This window comes from Canis aureus, chromosome 24 (genome assembly GCF_053574225.1).
Source record: "Canis aureus isolate CA01 chromosome 24, VMU_Caureus_v.1.0, whole genome shotgun sequence".
NCBI lineage: Eukaryota > Metazoa > Chordata > Mammalia > Carnivora > Canidae > Canis > Canis aureus.
In genome coordinates this window covers 26,227,711-26,247,448 of record NC_135634.1, presented here as the reverse complement: position 1 = coordinate 26,247,448, position 19,738 = coordinate 26,227,711, and the positions used below count along the sequence as shown (strand labels likewise).

At 32.7% G+C, this 19,738-nt stretch overlaps 1 protein-coding gene across 8 annotated transcripts in view; it reads left to right on the top strand.

Annotated features, from left to right (window-relative positions):
- The window catches only part of GLRA3 (glycine receptor alpha 3), a 207,084-nt gene that overhangs the window by 90,243 nt on the left and 97,103 nt on the right, over positions 1–19,738 (top strand). For all 8 annotated transcript variants that reach the window (XM_077868609.1, XM_077868608.1, XM_077868601.1 and 5 more), the window contains one exon: positions 13,608–13,831. In XM_077868609.1, the coding sequence (XP_077724735.1) occupies positions 13,608–13,831 (224 nt within the window). The remainder of the gene's footprint in view (positions 1–13,607; positions 13,832–19,738) is intronic.

Genomic DNA, 19,738 nt, shown 5'->3' with positions numbered 1-19,738 from the left:
GTTGCTTAAACCAGGAGAAACATACAAGCTTCCTGTTCCTACTTTGTATAATACCAAATGGAGTAAACTGAGGTTTAGACACTGATTTGGAGGGAAATAAGATTGTGCCAGTTTGGTTTTTTTGGCTTTTTTTTTTTTTTTTTTTGTCTTTTGTTTTTTAGATTTGTTGGCAGATTGCTGTGTAGGAAAGAATGCATTCTACCTGGCTGTGAGAAGGTTGAGGACTGGGCATACAATTTGCAGACAAAGGGGAATTGAATAGGAATGCAAGCGAGTGCTGGAATCAGAAGGGTGTCCCTAGTTAAATGACACTGCTATGAGCATATTAAAACAGAATAATTTGTTACCTTACTACCAGAGAGGAACATAGGTTACTGGTTTTCATTGAAAGGAAGCAGCCATTGGAAGTTCTGGCTCATTCCAGATCTTTACCTCTTAAACCAAGCATGTCCAAACTGAATGAATATTAGGTGGACTAAATGTCTATCAACTTCTGCAAGAATGTTCCCATGGACTAAGTTTACCTCCCCAGAAGTTCTTACCTTGGAGTGTGAAACACTGGGCCGTGGAATATAGCTCTTTCTTGGTTTTGCCAGTGGTTTAGTTTTCAATTTTGTCATTTTGTCTGAACATTTATGTCCTTCCAAGATTTGTATACTGAAATCCTAATCCTGATTAAGGTAGTAGGTAGGACTTGGAAAAGTCTGTAAATCATGAAGGAACCCCCAAGAATGGGATTAGTGATCTTATACAGATATCCTAGAGCCGCCCAGCACCCCCGCACCCCCCTTCCCCATGTGAAGATATAATGAGAAATCCACAACCTGGAAGAGAACCCTGGTCCCTATGTTGCTACCCTGATCTCAGACTTCCAGCTTCCAAAACTGAAAAATAAATGTTCATTGTTGTTAGTAAATTGAACACCAATAAAAAATAAATTAAAATAAATAAATAAATAAATGTTCATTGTTTATAAGCCACCCAGTTTATGGTATTTTGTTATAGCAGTTTGAAGAGACTAAGATAAATCAGAGTTCACTGAATGGGACAGGTGTTATTTCATGGACTCCACATGCTTATGATCGATTCTGTTAAATGACAATAACTAATATTTCCTTTAAATACTATCATTACAAGAAAAAAAACCCTCCAATTGTGAAAAAAATAGGGATTGGTTTTGTTTTATTCTGTCAACTACATGTTTTTGAGTCTAATTCCTGGGAATTCTTAACTTTACGCTTCCAGAATCATTACATAATTAGGGTTGCTTAAAACATGTTTTCATAATTCTCAAACAATTCTACCCTTTTCTAGAGAATAATTAAACATATGGATAATGAAGAAGTCAAGGGGAGATTTTAAATAACCTTTCTGAGACTCTAAACAGTTCTTAGAAAATGGCTTTTTTCCCTGTTGGTTTACTAACTGACAATAGAAAGGCACTCTCCCAATGGGCCACTATTTTCAGAATCAGTGGCCCCAGATGATCACCCTCCCTGTGGTGGGGTTTTATAGAGCAGATGGTGCAGGCAACATGGGGAATATTATGGAGATGACATTAGCAGCAATTATTCCTCCATTGAGTATTCGTGTTCTACATTTTGTGATGCATGGGAACCTTTGTGTGCAGTACTTCAGAATTAGAAAATCATATAAAATGAAACCAGCAAGACATTGTGAGGGAGTTTGCACTTTATCTTCATTTATTTGAGAAAGGAATATTATTTTCTGATCATTTTTAAATTATCCAGGGTCTCTCACTAGAACTCCTGAGAAGATGAAGAATTCTGGATTATTCTTCCATTTGGTTAGGAATTCAGTGATTTTTTTTTTTTTTCCTGAAATGGTCTATCTTCTTAAGTGATTGGCTAAAAAAATTCCATTGTTCTAGAAACTTCTTCAAAACATGAGAATGATAATGCATGCAGATCAATCTGGAAATATATGTCAGGGCTTTTTATTGCTGTTTTAAGAAAGTGTTACCAAATTAGTGGATTAGCAACACCAATGCATTCTGCTACAATTCTGAAGGTTAGAGGTACAAAAGGGTTTTACAGAGCAAAAATCAGGGTGTCAGCAGAGCTATGCTCCTTTGGGGACCTCTAGGAGTGAATCCATTTCCTTGCCTTGTACAGCTTCTAGAGGCTGCCCATATTCTTTGGCTCATCGCCCTCTTCCTTTATGGTAACCCACGTCAGTCACATATGACATTACTCTGATGCTAACTCTGCTTCTCTTGCACTTATAAAGATCCTTGTAATGGCATTGGCCCCACCTAGGCAACTACATTTCTAGGTTCATAATCACATCTGCAAAATATCTTTTGCTAAATTAGAAGCACATTCTGGGGATTATGATGTGTATATCTTTGGGCAATCACTCCACCCGCCACAACGTATAAGAGGTTCAATAAAAATATATTAATAAGATGTGCTAAAATTAAAATATATATTACCAAAAGTATATCAATGGCAAAACATTGCAATGTGTAGTGTAATTCCCATAAATGAATAGACAGTTCCAATAAGCATTTCCAATGATTCATTTCATCTTCAGATATCAATATTTTGGTGTATAATTACATAAGCAATATATATAAGTGACAAGTTATATAGTTTAATAAAACAAAAACTATTGAAACCACCACCTAACTTCAGAACAAAAACACTACCAATATTAAACATACCTGTATAATCCACCCTAAACCCATTCCCCAAGTATCTACCTAGGTAATCACAATCATGAATTTTGTGTTTCTAATTCTTCCCTTGTTTGCCCTCACAGTTTTGACAGATAAATAGATGGAGAGAGAGAGAAAGAGATTGTCTGATTTTGAGTTTTACCAAAACAATGGTAAAATGCCATAGCGTATTTATGACACTTTCTTTGTTTTCACTAAATTTAACATTGCTAAGATTTATCCTCATTATTGTAAATCATAGCATCAACTCATGTCACTGCTATGTAATATCTAATTTTGTTGACATATCATAATTTATTATCCATTTTCCTGCCAATGGATATTTGGGTTGGTTCCCAGTTTTGTTTTGTTTTTTACTATAGCTAACAGTCCTACTATAAATATTTTTGTGTTAGGTCTTCTGGTGTGCACCTGCAAGAGTTTCTTTAAGAATTACATTTAGAACTGGAGATCCCTGGATTGCTCAGTGGTTTAGTGCCTGCCTTCAGCCCAGGCTGTGACCCTGGAGTCCTGGAATCAAGTCCCGAATCAGGCTCCCTGCTTGGAGCCCGCTTCTCCCTCTGCCTGTGTCTCTGCCTCTCTCTCTCTCTCTCTCTCTCTCTCTCTCTCGTCTCTCATGAATAAATAAATAAATTCTTTAAAAAAAAGAATTATACTTAGAATAAGATATTGGTCTCTCGAGTATTTACAAATCTAATTTACAGTACAATGTCAATCTTTTCTGCTTTTTAATACTTTCAATGGTAATGTATATGGTATCACTTTTCTCCAAATTCATGTCAAATTCTGATATCATTGAACGTTTTATTTTTAACAAGCCTATGGGTATAAATGGTATCTTAATAATGTCTTAATTTTGCACTTCTTTGCTTATCAGTGAATCTGAAATGTTTTTCACATATTTCTTGGACATTTGTGTTCTTTACCAGTGAAATGTGTCTTTTGACTACTTTTCTACTCAGTTTTTTGTCTTTTTCTTGATGGTTAGTATGAGATCCTTTATAGTTTGGCAACAGCGAGTTGTCAGTTTTACCTGTGTGGCAAATATCTACTTCCAGTATGGGTTGGCTTTTCATTATCCTTAAGGGACCTTTTAATGAGTAGAATTTCTTACTTTGGCATCATAGAATGTGTTCATCTTTATTTTATGATCATTACTATTGTCTTTTAAAAAAAATATGCCCTACCTCAAGGTTATAATACTCTGTTATGTTTTTTTCTATTTTTTTAACCCATCTTATTTGAGCATTTAATTCATCCAAACTGGCTTTTTTGAGTGTTATTGTTGTGAAAGAATTTACCCATTTTGTAATAAGCAAAATCATTTATTAAGTAATCCATGTGTGCACCACTAATCTGAAATGCTACTTCCTTTATGTATTAAATAAAATTGTTTTTAGACTCCTCATTTTGTCTCATTAGCTAGTTTGTCTTTGCACCAACCATAATGTTTTACAGCTTGATAATCATTTTAAATACCTATTACAGGAAGTTCTTCTACTTTTTTCTTGTTCTATAAGAGTGCCTTGACTACCCTACATCTTCAGTGGTATTCTATAGAGGTTATATGGAATGAGCTCATCAATTTCTTCCCCCCAAAAAGTGTTTTGTTTCACAAAAATGACATTGACTCTAGTAACTAGTTTGTAAATAATTGTTACCTTTATAACACTTACTCTTTCTTTGCATAATCATGGCATCTCCCCCTATTTAATTATTTACTTAAGTTTTTGAGAAATTAGAAAAATGTTCTAGATAGAAGTCTTTCAAAGTTTTAAAGATTTATTTCTACATATCTGATGTAATCTGTCATAGCATATATTGGTTTTTCTGTATTTCAGTTCATTTCAACCCCATAAATTATGCATTCATAGCATTTTTTTATATGGAAGTCTAATCAAATTTATATCAAAGTTCACCAGTTTCTTATTCTTCATTTCTGTTTGCATTTAAGAACAGCATTATGTGGGTTTTTTTTTAATTCTGTCCTTCTGAAGTGCATTAATTAAAAGTCCATTTTATAAATGTTCAAGAGAAAACTATTTTTCTTTAATGACTTTAACTTTCAACTTGGAAACATTATTACTGAGTACACTAAGCAAATTAACTATAATATTGTCTTAATATTTTGAGCATGTTAACCCACTATATTCTGGGTTTCATTATTGATGCCAAGTCTGCCACCAGTCTCAATATTTTCCCATAAAAGTAATTATAGGGGCACCTGGTGGCTCAGTAGGGTAATCATCCAACTCTTGGTTTTGGCTCAGGGGTCTCATGGGTCATGACATCAAGCCCCACATTGGGTTCCACGCTAACAAGGGAATCTGGAGATTCTCTCTCTCTCCCTCTGCCTCTCCCCCACCCCACTTAAATAAATAAATATTTTTTAAAGGTAATTATATATGTACTATATGCATATCATACAATTCATCCTTTTAAGTCTATAATTAAATGATCTTTATAACCATCACCACAACCATTTTTGAACATTTATCGCCCCAAAAGAAACCATGTATACTTCAGCAGTCCTTCCCCATCTCTCTCCAACTACTAATTTACTTTCTGTTCCCATAGGTTTGTCTAATGTGGACATTTTATATGGAATCCTACAATACAGGATCTTTTGTGACTGGCTATTTAAGCATAATATTTGCAAGACTTATCCAGGTTGCAGCATGTATTATTACTCCATTTATTTTGATGCATGGGTAAATAAAATGTGATGTTTGTCAGTAGAAAGATGATTCTTTTAAACACATTTTCTTTGCCTTTGATATTCTACAGTTTTCATACATAATGTCTTCATATTGACTTTTTATTTGCCATTATCAGGATGTTTGAGTTCCCTTTATCTGTGCATTGGCTTCTTTTGTCTGTTCTGCAAAATTATTGTCATTTTCTCTGACTCTTGGCTTTCACTATTATATTTCATCCTTTTGGGACCTCAGTTAGATGTAGATTACTTTAGACTTTCCTATTTTATCTTGAAAGTCTCTTAACCCTTTAGAAAAAAAGAAAAAAAAACATTCATTTTCTCTTTCCTTTTCTCCCACTATTTATGCCTGGGACATTTTTCCAGCTCTATAATTTGGTCAAATTCTTTATATATATATATATATATATTTATAAATATATACTTATATATATTATATATATATATTATTGGAGTTCAATTTGCCAACATATAGTATAACACTTAGTGCTCATCCATCAAGTACCCCCCTCAGTGCCCATCAAATTCTTTATTCAGATATTTCTTGTATGCTTTAACATATCCATTAAGTCATTAATTTCAACAATTGTATTTTTATTCCATTATTTTTCAAATATTCTTGGTCATGATCAGCTTCAATTGCAGAATTTTTCTTTTATTTCTTTAAATACATTTTACCTGTTTATCTTGTATTTTTGACGTGGAATTTCCATTGAAGTCCCCATCTGCTCATGTCTACTTTCTTTTGTCTGTAGTAAATTATTTTTGCAGTTATAAACATCTATTTGGTTGAACTTAATCTATGATATTCTTGAGGGTCTAATTAAGGAATCCTTAGTTACAGGTTCACTTTTTCCACCTTGTGGTGGTTTAAAACTTGATTTACCAATCTAGGCATTTGTATTTACTTACCACCACTGCTTTCACTTTAGCTTTTGCTCACTCTTATTTTTGTTACCATTTTTGTCTTTAAGAATACCTTCATTTTCTTGTAAGACAGCAAATTTTTAATATATATATATATTTTTCTTTTATCCAGAAAATAACGTGCAGGAGAAAGGCCCTCTATGTGTCTAGTCTACCATTATATTGGAAATATAAGTCCTTTATAAATATGTTTTTCACCTATATTCATATCTATGTCTATATTTCTCATCCATCAAGTCTTGTTTTCTCATACTCTTCATTCTATTTTATTTTTTTTAAAGAAGACTAACACCAGGTAAAAATCAGTAAAGTTCTTAGTTCTTATTTTCATGATATATTCCTTCCATATCCTCTGCTTTTATTCATGTTGTGTTCTATTCTCTTTCCTCTAGACTGTTCGCCTGGAGGTGACAGGCATTATGCATAATTCAACTTTATAACCCTCCACACATTGCCTGCTACACAGAAGGTGCTCAATAGATAGCGAATAAAAAAATAAATTATAATATTAAAATTCAGCCAAATTCCTGTATTAATCATACAAAAACACAGTGATTATGGATTTTGTGTCAAAATACAGGAAACATTTTATTATGTTCCCAATGTTTGCCTCGTAACTGTTTTTTTTTTTTTTTTTTTTTTTGAAGACCAAGCCCAATTAGATTTTCCTCAGAAAACCTTCTCTGATTCTTCCACCTTTGTCCCTATTAGCTATACTTACCTTATGTTTCCATAGCATGCTGTGTGTGCCTCCAACACAGCACTTATAATGTGGAAAGATAGCTGTCTGTTTACAATCTATCTTCCACAATATAATGAATAATTTGACAGCAGAGATCATCTCTCAATATTGTATCATCAGCACTTAACTAAATTCCAGGTTGGCAATATATGACAAACATTTGTCGCATGAATCTAAATAAATTTGTGATTAACATTGGTCTTTTAATATTTTTAATTTAAATAAATTCTATTGAATTTTTAGGAAAAATAAATTATCCATCTTGTGCTCAAATATATGCAAGTGCCTTTAAGCATATATACTCTACTTTTACAGGAAGTAATTGAAGAATGATGTAACATGGCAAAATTCATAGCAAATTAAAAATCACATAACTTTCAATTAAATTTCTAATAGCTTAATAAGGTTAAATACCATTTCCTAATAACAGCATCAACATCATCAACAATTTTAAAAACAATAATTGAAACTGAATTATTTAACCTGAAAAACCTCAAAAGATTAGTATCCTAAATGTTGAATTTGTAAAACCATTTTTATTAAGTCATTTTATAAATAAGAAAGGCAGTGATAGTTTCTGCTATAAAAATATTAGATGAAAATGTTTACAATCATTTGGCATTCAGGTTATTTAGAAAAAATACTCTACTTGGTGATAATATTTATTTTTGTGCTATTTTGTGATGATTATTTTTATAAATAAAGTATTTTTTTAGAAATATTATCTTCTGAAGATATGCCTAGCATGTTCATTTTCAAGAGTACTTTATATGCCTAACTTTTGCTTAAATTTACTGAGACATGATGCAAAAATATTTCTAATTATAATAAACAAATCACATTTTTTTGCCAGTTGCATGATTCCATATGGGCTAGACCCTAATAAATCAAATGATAAATTATTTATATAAGAAAAAATGCGTCAACAAAGCAAAGGAGAAAAGGGAGGGTAATAAAGAAAGAAAAGCAAAACGAGAAACAGACTCTTACTACAGAGAACAAACTGATGGTTACCATGGGGGAGGTAGGTGGGAAATGGATGAAGGAGGTGATGGGCATTAAGGAGAGCACTGATGATGAGCACTGGGTGTTGTATGGAAGTGTTGAATCACTATATTGTACACCTAATATTACAACCTATGCTAACTAACTGGAATTTAAATAAAAATCTAAAAGAAAGAGAGAAAGAAAGAAAGAAAGAAAGAAAGAAAGAAAGAAAGAAAGAAGAAAGAAAGAAGAAAGAAAGATGCATCAGATAGCTATTGATATAATAGAATGATAATTAAGAATACCAGAAAATGCATAAAATTCATTAAATGAAAATGAAAGATGTAAAAAGACATGCGCAATATAATTTCAGCTACATTAAATGTGTAGGGAAAAGAAAAGAAAGAAAGAAAAGAAAAGAAAAGAAAAGAAAAGAAAAGAAAAGAAAAGAAAAAGAAAAGAAAAAGGCATCAAGATACCAATAGTAATAGTGTTGTAGAGACCTGCTTCCTTTACTCTGTAATGACACAGTTGAAAACCACTTGCATACATCACCGGTATTGAAATGTGGCAGCTAGTTCTACAGAGGCAGTGCATGTGCACATGTATTGAAGTGGGAGAATGGGTGGAAGAGAAAGAGAGACAGACACAGAGACAGAAAGAAACAGAAGCAAAGAGAGGACAGGGCAGAAACAAGTAAGAAGGCAGGGAGAAAAGGAAGAAGTGGGAGATGTCTGCTGGATTGGAAATGACCTGAAAGCACTAGGAAACTTCAAATTTAACTAGATTATAGACTAGAGGGATGAGAAGCACTTAACAACTTTTATTAACATTAGATGATTGTTTTTCCATAGTTTTTTCTTAATCAGTCATTTTAGTTAGATTCTAGCAATCCTATACTCCCTATACAGCTAAAGATGAATATTATATTCTATGTCATTTTAGGAGCTACATTGGGCTGTGATTTTTACTAAATTTGGTCTTTCCCCAGGATACCTATTATGAAGAAATGGCAACCTGGCATCTATTAGATTTAACTGGATAACATTTAGGCATAAGGTGTATAATTTCCCGTCAGTAAGCATGTTGATCAGTAAACCCCCAAATTCCTTACAAAAAACAAAAAAGAAAAAAAAAACCTTACAAACATAAACCATATAAACCTAGAATCTTTGCATTAGTTTACAAACATTTGTTTTGCATACAAAGCAATAATGACTGGTGATATGTGGCAGTAGGTGATCTACTAGCAATGTATCTATCTTTTAAAACCCTGAAACCAGAATTGATGGGTCTTGATTACAACTCTGCCACCTATTAGCTTTGTAATCATGTTGAAGTTACTTGGCCTATCTTCGTCCCATAGTCCACATCTGTAAACCTGGGTAAATAATAACACCTACCTCATGAATTTGCTATGAGGAATAATCCATGAAGCAACTAGTATAACATCTGGCACAAAGTGAAATATAAGCAACTATCTTCACCATTATGGAAAAGGGCTTTATAAAGCAAACCCATTCTATAGTGAGAAGGGGAAGAGGGGCAGTTGGATTAAGACCAGAAATACAAAAATACATAAATGTTGAAACGCAAAAGTCATTACAAAAAGTTAATAATAAGTTTATCATACTGGCTTGAAAATTTTCCATAAGATATTATTCATCAGGTTCAACATTACAATTATCTGTCCCAAATTCTTACATGGCATATCAAAATGCTCCATTATTTAAAAAATGAATTTATAAACAGAAAGTACAACCAAATTTCCATTTGATATGAATTTTAATTTTGAGGATCTAAAAGCTAATATTTAATGAGTGTAGTTCTAAGTGCTTTGTGTGGATCAATCCAATGTTCACAGTACCCCCATGAAAGGAAGTACTATTATACTATCCCTATTTTACAGAAGAAAAAAACAAGACATAGGGAGATTGGAAAGCTGTCTCACTTGAAGAGCTGAGATTTGATCCCAAGAAGACTTACTTCTGAGTCTAGTATTAGAATCATTATGAAAGTTGGCTAATTGAATTATTATTTTTTGCACTCACAATGTAAAAACTTCAAATATAAGGTCTATTATTTACAGTGTGCCAAAAAGATGGAACTTAAACTACATAGTAATGGATATTTACTTTTTTTTTTGGATACTTACTTTCAAAACCAAACATGATATATAACTTTACTCTGTCAACAAAATATTGTCTTACAAAACTAATTTAAAGTAATTAGAATAAAATGTATCATTCTGTTTTAATAATAACAATAAATTTTGACTTCTGAAATGTCAAAATTAGTCTTTCTATATTATGAAATAATAGCTATATTTCATTACTGTTACTGTACAATATGATATATGGCATAACATATACTTACAAATCAGTTTATTTTGTAATGTGAAAAAATGATGAAAAAATAAGATTACCTTTTGAAGGCTTTACTGCAAAAGGAGTTTGTGGGTAAAAGAATCATTAAATGTTTCTGTCCTAAAATTTTATGATTCCATATAAAAGTCAATTCAGTTGCCTTATAAGACTTATGAATGAGTTCAATACAAGTCTAGATTTTAGAAATGTGAAATATAATTATTTATTTCATTTTCATATATCTTATCTCACATTTATTATTGTCTTTTTTTTTTTTTTTTTTTTACTACATATAACCTTTCTAAATTTTCACCCTTATAGGAGCATAGCCCAGGTGAATAGGGAACTTTCCTTTAATAAAAATATTAGTCTCTATTTTATGTATAGTCAAGAAATGATTACATTTTAAACTGGCTTTAATAAGTCTATTTTATATTTTTTGTAATGTGCTGCATACACATCCATTATCTATTTTACAAAACTGTTTCCTGCTTTAGTTCATGGCCTTTTAGTATAGGCAAGTTATTTCAAATCAAGTTACAAGGACTTCTTTTAGGTGGTATTGTCTATGTCATTTTATTTACCCTTTTCTTTGCACATTTTCACAAATGATCAGGACTCACAAATAATATTGGTTGCCTAGTGTAAATGGGACACATTGGCTATGAGGAATTAGCTCTAAAAATTTATTTTCAAAATGCTGAATTTGGTTGTTTAATAGGGAAACTTCCCAGCACAATGTTCATTTGCAGGCAGACCAAAACCCAAACTGTGAGAACTGTTAAAACCTAAGTGTCTAGGTTTTTAGGATATGGTCATTTTTGAGTTTTCCTTTGGACTTTGGCCCTAAACCAAAGACCTAAATGTGTTAGTAAGCAAAGATAATTCTCATTATTCACAGAAAGAGCTCAATGGATATAAGATAACATTTGGCCTTGGTGACAGGTGATAGTTGATTTCTGCCTTGTATGATTTAGAAACAGAAACTGAAAGGTACCTGGGTAGTTTTTGTTTTTGTTTTTGTTTTTGTTTTTTAGCTCATTCCTGGAGCAAAAAGTATTCCTGGAAGATCTGACATTCTGTCTATAAAGTTTACATTAAACCAATAGCATAGGATAAGGAGGTTCAACCAAATTTTATTACATATGTTGCAGCTTAAAAGTACTTTTATTTCAACCTCACAGTGGTCAACACTTGCAGAATGTTCTCAATTATATACATAATATCTTAAGAATCAATCCAAAGGAAATTCCTTACTTGTCAGTTATGTTTCCTGGCAGGCATCATTATAACTGGAGTTGCTTCCATCTTCTCCTATAGTTAAGGTAGAGAGAGTCATCTATCCCTTTGGTGGTAGTTAGGCCTACAGCACAGATCAGTAAGGAATGCAAGAACTGGCCACCAACCACGGAGCTATGCTTCTTGGCATTCTGAACTCTAGGCTCAGAGAGGCTGACCTGTCTGGCTGGTAGAAGCTTGTTCACACATCCCCATTTACAGGTTCTGCAGATCCTTGTGGCTGGTGAGATATCCACATTATCGTGAACTTTGTGGTAAAAAGCTGAAGTGAACTCTGTTCCATTGTCACTTTGGAAGATACATGGGGCACCTAAGCAAGCAGAAAAAAAATGTTGTCTGGTATGTAATCTCAGTTACAGTTAGAAGATAAGGATCTGGGGATCCCTGGGTGGCTCAGCAGTTTGGTGCCTGCCTTTGGCCCAAGGCACGATCCTGGAGCCCCAGGGTCAAGTCCCACATGGGGCTCCTGGCGTGGAGCCTGCTTCTCCCTCTGCCTGTGTCTCTGCTCCGCCCCCCCCCCCTGTCTATCATAAATAAATAAATAAATCTTTAAAAAAAAGATAAGGATCTCAGTGCATAAATAGTAATCAAGGCAACATGTAGATTTGTAACATTCACTGCTCTGAATTTGACCTCCCTGCAAGAGAAGCAGTCTACCAGACCTGATACTATGGAAACATTCTTTGTGATTGGTTGGTCATTATATTCTGTTAACTGGTAATTTGGTTTTCAAGGAATAAAAAATAGATGAAAATTGTTGTTCAGTTTCTTTGAGTATGTCCAGCCTTGAGTATTTTCCATAGAAATAAAATCTTCCTAAAATATTCACTTTATTCATGCTTATAATGAAGTCTGCATGTTTAATTTATTCACTCATTTTGAAAATCTAAGGGGAAAATTGTATTTATACAGTCATAGGTAATGCTTATATTCATATACTATGTACAAAACCCACACGTACACCCAACTATGAATCTATGTCATTATATACGTTAGTCAAGAAATTGTGAGCAAGAATTTTTTTTTTTAAATTTTTATTTATTTATGATAGTCATACAGAGAGAGGAGAGAGGCTGAGACACAGGCAGAGGGAGAAGCAGGCTCCATGCACCCGGAGCCCGACGTGGGATTCGATCCTGGGTCTCCAGGATCGTGCCCTGGGCCAAAGGCAGGCGCCAAACCGCTGCGCCACCCAGGGATCCCTGTGAGCAAGAATTTGATTGAAATCTTGACTCTTCCCTTTTTAGTTTGACTATGAATAGTCTAATTGGGAAAACTCTTTAGCTAAATCTTCTTAAAGGATTACTGGTAATAATGTTCCTTTATTAGTCTTTAATTATTTCAAAATCACCTTTTATTTTTTTAAGTCATCTGTTTCATGGAACTGACATGCTATATTAAACATGAGGAAATGTGTTTTCATTGTAAAGAAGTATATATAATCACTTTTATAAAATAGATAGCTTTCAAGAAAATTTCATTAAATGCATTCTGGATTCTGTTGGATATCTACTAAGATAAATGGTTCTAGAAATAAATGCAAAGCTGAAGAGATTTTACTTCAACTAATAGCAATCCAACATTTTATTCTGACAAACAAGGAAAGTGAAATTTTCATGAAATGGCATAATATAAGCATAATAAAATTGTACTCTTCTGTGACCTTTTCTTTAGAGACATATATATCACTAAAAATGTGGGCAAAGCCTTGTAACTAAAGTGATTCTTGTCAGTAGTAATGAGTGAGGATTGTAGGGTATGAAAAGCATAAAGATATCAGTGGCTTTTGCTGAAATTCAAAGGCACCAGAGAATAGCACGTAAGATTCTAAACTTTTTAAAGCAGATTTCCCCCTTTTTTTTATCACAGGATTACAGAGTGAATATCTTTCTGCGTCAGAAATGGAATGATCCTCGCCTTGCATATAGTGAATATCCTGATGACTCTTTAGACCTAGACCCTTCCATGTTGGACTCCATTTGGAAACCTGATTTGTTCTTTGCCAACGAAAAGGGTGCCAACTTTCATGAAGTTACTACAGATAATAAATTGTTAAGAATTTTCAAGAATGGTAATGTTCTTTATTCAATAAGGTGAGTCACAGATAAATTCCTGATTTCAGTGAAATACTGTGATTTTTTTAATGAGTATTTTGAGATTTTTGAGTGTTTTTACTGTTCCACCAGAGTTCTTATAATATACCATTTACCAAATATGTCTAATCACCAATAATAGACCCAAGTTCCAGATCTAGGAACTGTATGAATAATTTTTGAAAATCCACTTTTTTTAAACAAATGGCTTAGTTTCTAAATATCAGCCAAATTGGTAGACAGTTTAAAGACAAATTGAATGAGACCTGATTCATACACTGTGATTATATTTTTATGAATGCATACTTCCTTTAAATATTTGTAAGTGGAGGAATATTTGAATTTCCTTGTCTGGGATTCATTTTCCATAAGTTATTTTTCAGGTATTTGTATTTTTTTTTCTCTCCTTGGGCTTCTTTGGTCATTCTTTAGAAAAGATCCCATTTACATTTTAGTTATATATTACGCTTTTCTAAGAAGACTATGTAGCTTTTAAAAACTAGTACCAAAACATAACAATAATACCAAAATATAAACACTAATATTGAAATTTCCTGACTGTTGAAATTTAGAGCTCATTCAACTTTGTTTACTAAATATCAAAAAGGTGAAAATTCAATAAATAACTTGAGAGGATATATTTATTGATTTGTGTCACATCTGAAAAATATTCTAAAATAAAATGATTATCTTAAAACATTATGAATAGTTTATGAATAGATTATGGATATTTCATTGTTTATATCAAGTCTTACTGGATTTGGAAAATGGTGCCATGCATTATGAATTGCTTATGTATCTTTGAATATTTTTGAGAAAAGTTATGGAATGATTCTGAATTTCATCTTTGTTTTTCAGTATGAGTTCAGATGAAACAGAGGATGTGTCTCAGCTCCTAGCTTTTGTTTGTTATAGTCTGGTTCACTTAATCAAACTAAATTCATTTTTTTTGTGAGTTGTTCTTAGAAATCTCATAGAACTTTAAAATCTTCAAATGGTAAACAGTTTCTTGTTAACAAAAGTTGTTTTAGAAAAAAATCTCATTCAATTTACAAAGGAACATTTGTGATGTTTCATGAGGGACCTGGCTTTCCTGCTTGTTTAAAGACTGTCCTGGCAAACCTGACTATTGAACCTATCCATTTATCCATATTTCCTTCTTAAACCTCCTAAAACAAAGAAATAAGCTGAATAATGAATAAAAATGGCATTAGCACACAGGGGATGAAAGTAATGGGAAAGAAGACAGTGACCGATGAGTGATGATGACATATTTTAGGACGCTGGAAAATGAATGCACTTGTGAAAACTGATTTAACAGGCACAGCTGAAATCCAAGCTACAGCAGGGGAACTCAGAAGTAAGAAAATAATATCCTCAATCTTTTAGAAATTTAAGGCTGCTAGGACTTCAGAAAGTGGGAGCTGGAAAAGAAAGGGACAATAATTGATTTAAAATTTATAGAAACAAGACTGAGCTTTCTATTCCTGATTTTCTTGTCCATGTACTTTTTTTGCCTTCTGAAATGAGCAGAAGAAAGGACAGAAAATCTGGAAGAGGTTGTACCACAAGCTTCAGGAGTAGTGGCTCCCGGCACAGCTGGCATCTGTCATGCATCATTTTACTAAGAAAATGGTGATTACATGAGGTTTGCATACTGTGTGGTGAAACCCTTGTTTTCCCTAAACTGCAGAAAACCAGTCCTCAACTTCTTCCATTGAGCAGTAGCAGTCAGAAGAGTATACCTCTGGGAAAAGATCTACAGATACTGACAATTGAGGAACCACCAAGGAAAAATCGGCACAGCAGTGTTATTATCCTACAGTTAAAACCATTACTCAGTGAACCATCTGCTACTAACTGCATTCCAAATAGTTTTTCTTGCCTCATTCTTAAATAAAATCAGACATTCAAGAACATTCTATAATATCAACAACCAAAAAAGAAGCAGAAATGAAGAAAAAAGAGGAAAAATTTCACGAAAGAGAAAAGGATTGACTTGAGAAAATGCAGAGAGAAGAGACCATAAAAAAAAAAAAAAAAAAATCTCTGGACAGATGAGACAACTGCATGTGCAAAATAAGAAAAGAACAAAAGAAATCAAAAAAAAAAAAAAAAAAAGAACAAAAGAAATCATTCAGAGCATAACAGAAGCAAATAGTAAACCGAAGTAAAAAAAAAAAAAAAAAAAAAAAGAATCAGTAGAATATTTGGAAGATGAAGTAAAGACATCTCCCAAGAAGCAGAATCAAGATACAAAGAAATAGAAGAGAAAGAATATGAAAATAAGAACATCAAAACAGAGGTTTAATATCTTATTAGAAAGAAAGAACAGAAAAATAAAGAGGTGTCCATGAAAAACAAGGAATTGATAGATTACCTGCTATATTGATCATTGAGAGGGACTTTGTAGCTCTGAAAGGGCGTTTGTTGAATTTGTGGCTCTGGTAGGGAATTTGTTGACTCTGAAAATGAAACAATTATTAGTACTATTAGTGAAAACAAAATGCTACATGAGAGTTATAATTATAGCAAACTATTATGCTTAACCACAAACAGTAATTACTTATTCGTAACATGTAAATGCTGAATATTAATTTAACTGTAAATATTTATGTGACTAAATTTTGAGTGTTACAGGAGAGTTAAGTACATGGAGTGTGGTATAAAAGAAACATTTTCCTTGTAGGAAATTAACAGTCAATTTTGCAAACTTAAAAAATCAAACATAATATAATAGCAATTGAGATACATGACTGTAAATCTTAGACAAGTGTCTAAAGAAGGCTGCCTCTGAGATGCTAGAACTGAATTGGAGGTAGAATGGGTAGGGCAAAAATACGACTGTTTTTTATAATACTTTCTATAGTGATTGAACTTAGAATTATATTAATAACCTTTAAAATATTTTGAATTATATTCATAATTTTTAAGTGCAGTCTATTTCAAGTTATGGCTTTGGAGCTAGACACATGACTTTTAGATTGTCTAAGTTGGGATTTCATTTTACTCTACTTATAAAATCAGCCTCATTTATTTTATGGATGCTAACAGAAGATACAAGACTCTGGGTCAGAGATGAAGGAATGTATTACTTACTGTAAACAAGCAACACAAGCATCAGTGAATTTGCCTACCATGCCCTCCAGTTTCATTGGAACAATGCATCAGGCCCTGATGGATGTAACATACACTGGGGATCTGCGTCACAGCTGTGGAACATTGAGTTTGGGGAATCCACTGCCTTTATAGCAAACTATAAGCAAACCTTCTTTTTGTTCAGAAGAACAACATTATCTCATCTCTCAAAACTAACAGTTCCATAAACATCTCTGAGAAATGACTCAGATAAAAAATAGCTTGGGACTTACAGTCTTGGCACCGCCCAGCAAGATGTGTACCAAAATGCACAGCGGACCATGGACCACTGTGTTTTCCAAGTCAGATTTAGGCTCTACAGTTTACCAGCTGTGATTTGGGCAAGTCTCTACTTGTGAAAGGCTCATTTTTCTTATATGCATGATAGTGAAAATGCTAATTACTTTGAGCCTGAAATAATGTATAAAAAGCACCCAGCATAGTGCCACGCATATAATAGACAGTAAAGTTGTTATCTGCATTTTCCTCAAAAGAAAACAAAATCCCTCAAAAAGTATTAGTGCTGATATTTTCCAGAATCCTTAAATTACCACTGTATGATGCTTGCAAGTTATCAACTTAAGTCTCCATTTTGTCACTTGTAAAGTGAGGATGGCAAAATCCTCATCACAAGATAATGCGAACACATCAGAGGCAGCTTAATATTATCTACTACTTACTTTACTACTACTACTAATACTTACTAATATATCCAACTTTACTATTTATATTACAGGAGCATTATTGCATTAAAAACCAAATAACAGGAAGAAATTTTATATCAGAAATGCTATGCACAGTGACTTGTCAAAGATCATAAAACAATTTCAACTTTTTTTTAAACTAAATATAATCACTCTTTGAAATTCAGTTGTGAAAAGAATTAAAGCTTACTTATACAATATGTGTTTATTTTTTGAACGTTAATTTTTAATAGGAAAAGCAAGCTTATCAACAGATGCTTTTTAAAATGTTGTTCATTCAGGGGCAATCGATTTACAGTATCATAAAATACATGTTATAAGGAGAATTTTGCATGTGAGTGATTATGCATATTTTTCTGAAGAGGTCCTTAGCTTACATCAGCTTCTTGAAGGAACCATCAACAATACTAAGATTCCACTAGTGATGGGTTGATATTCTTTAAAATCATCTCTAAAACCAGATGACAACAAAATTCCAGATTAGAACATTAGTTACAATCTTCCTTCTAGTGCTTCAATAATCTAATCTCTCCTGAGTTTTTTGATCAATATAGAATCTTAATAAAATGCCATATCACTTGAGAAAATATATAAAATCCATGAAGAAACTCCTTATATTTTCTAAAATTTAGTTACATTTCTCTGATTTTTTTTGGAAGAATCACTTATCTATCTTTTATTTTAAATGTAATAATACTGAATGAAATATATGATTTCTTACATTATATAAATACAAAATTTGAAAAGTCATATTAATTAAAAAACCCATTTTCATGAAAAATGTTTTAATGCCTTTGAAAGGCAGTATACTTACAGGTTAAGGTATGTAATCTAGAACTGGACTCCCAGAATTGCAAATTAAGCTCTACCAATCTCTGCTTTGTAATGCCAGGTGAGTTGACCTCTTAGTTTCCTCATCTCTAAAATAGGGTAATACAGTTTACCTGTCTTATAAATTTGTAGTAAGGAATAAATGAGTTGAGAAATATGTAAGGTTTTAAAATGGCATCTACTACATAACAAGTACAATGGATGTATTACCCCAATTATGATATTACAGATAATATTGCAAAGCTGATAATTAGTCAAGTGGTCACTGTTCCGAGTGCCTGGGTGCTAGAGTCCATTGAGCATCTGACTCTTGGTTTTGGCTCGGTCATAATCTTGGGGTCATAGGATCCTGACTCACATTGGGCTTCTGCTTAGCTCAAGGTCCTCTGGAGATTCTCTCTGCCCTCCCACTCATGCTCTCGCTCCTTCTCTCAAGTAAATAAATGAATCTTAAAAAAAAAAAAGGGGTAATTGTTCTTATGACATTAAATACAGAAATATTAGGAACTAATAAAGATACTTACCAGTTTCATAAAGAGCCAAAAATGCAGTCCGAAAAGTGTGTGTATATTATATATATATATATAATATACTTAATTAATGGTTGAGACAGCCACTGTACTCTAGGCAATGCTTGTTCAAAAATGGGCAATACCTCCATTTTAATCAGGTCAACTGTTTGTCATGGATTATAGTCATTTTTTTTTTAACATTACTACTTCACTGAGCCAAGACTTTTTAAGAGAAAATAAAAAACACCATATCCTGTTTATGTGTCTTGTCTCAGAAAGAGAACTTAGTGTCCTCTCTTACACAAGAAGATATTCATTTCCAAAACAGTAGAATGTGATTAATTGTCTTTTGATTTAGTTTCCTTTGATGTGGTCAAAACATATCTTTAATTTGTATGTAATGTTTTGATGAAGAAATTCAGTATCACACCCACCAGGTTGACAGTATTTTTTCATCCATATGTTGTTAAAGAGGTAATTGTATAGTACTTTAAACAAAAGAAAGAATGTCAATAAACAGATGTTTTTCAGGATATGATTTATGACAGAAGTTCTACAAACAGTGTTTTTCTTTGCCAAATAATTCCTTTCAAGCCCTTCTTTTTAAAAGAATTATGTAATGCCTCTCATTTAATGCCAAAAAAATAGCCGGGATATGAATTTGACATCACATGCATGGTGAGAGCTTGGAAAAGATTCTGAGAATGCTATTCACTTCCATA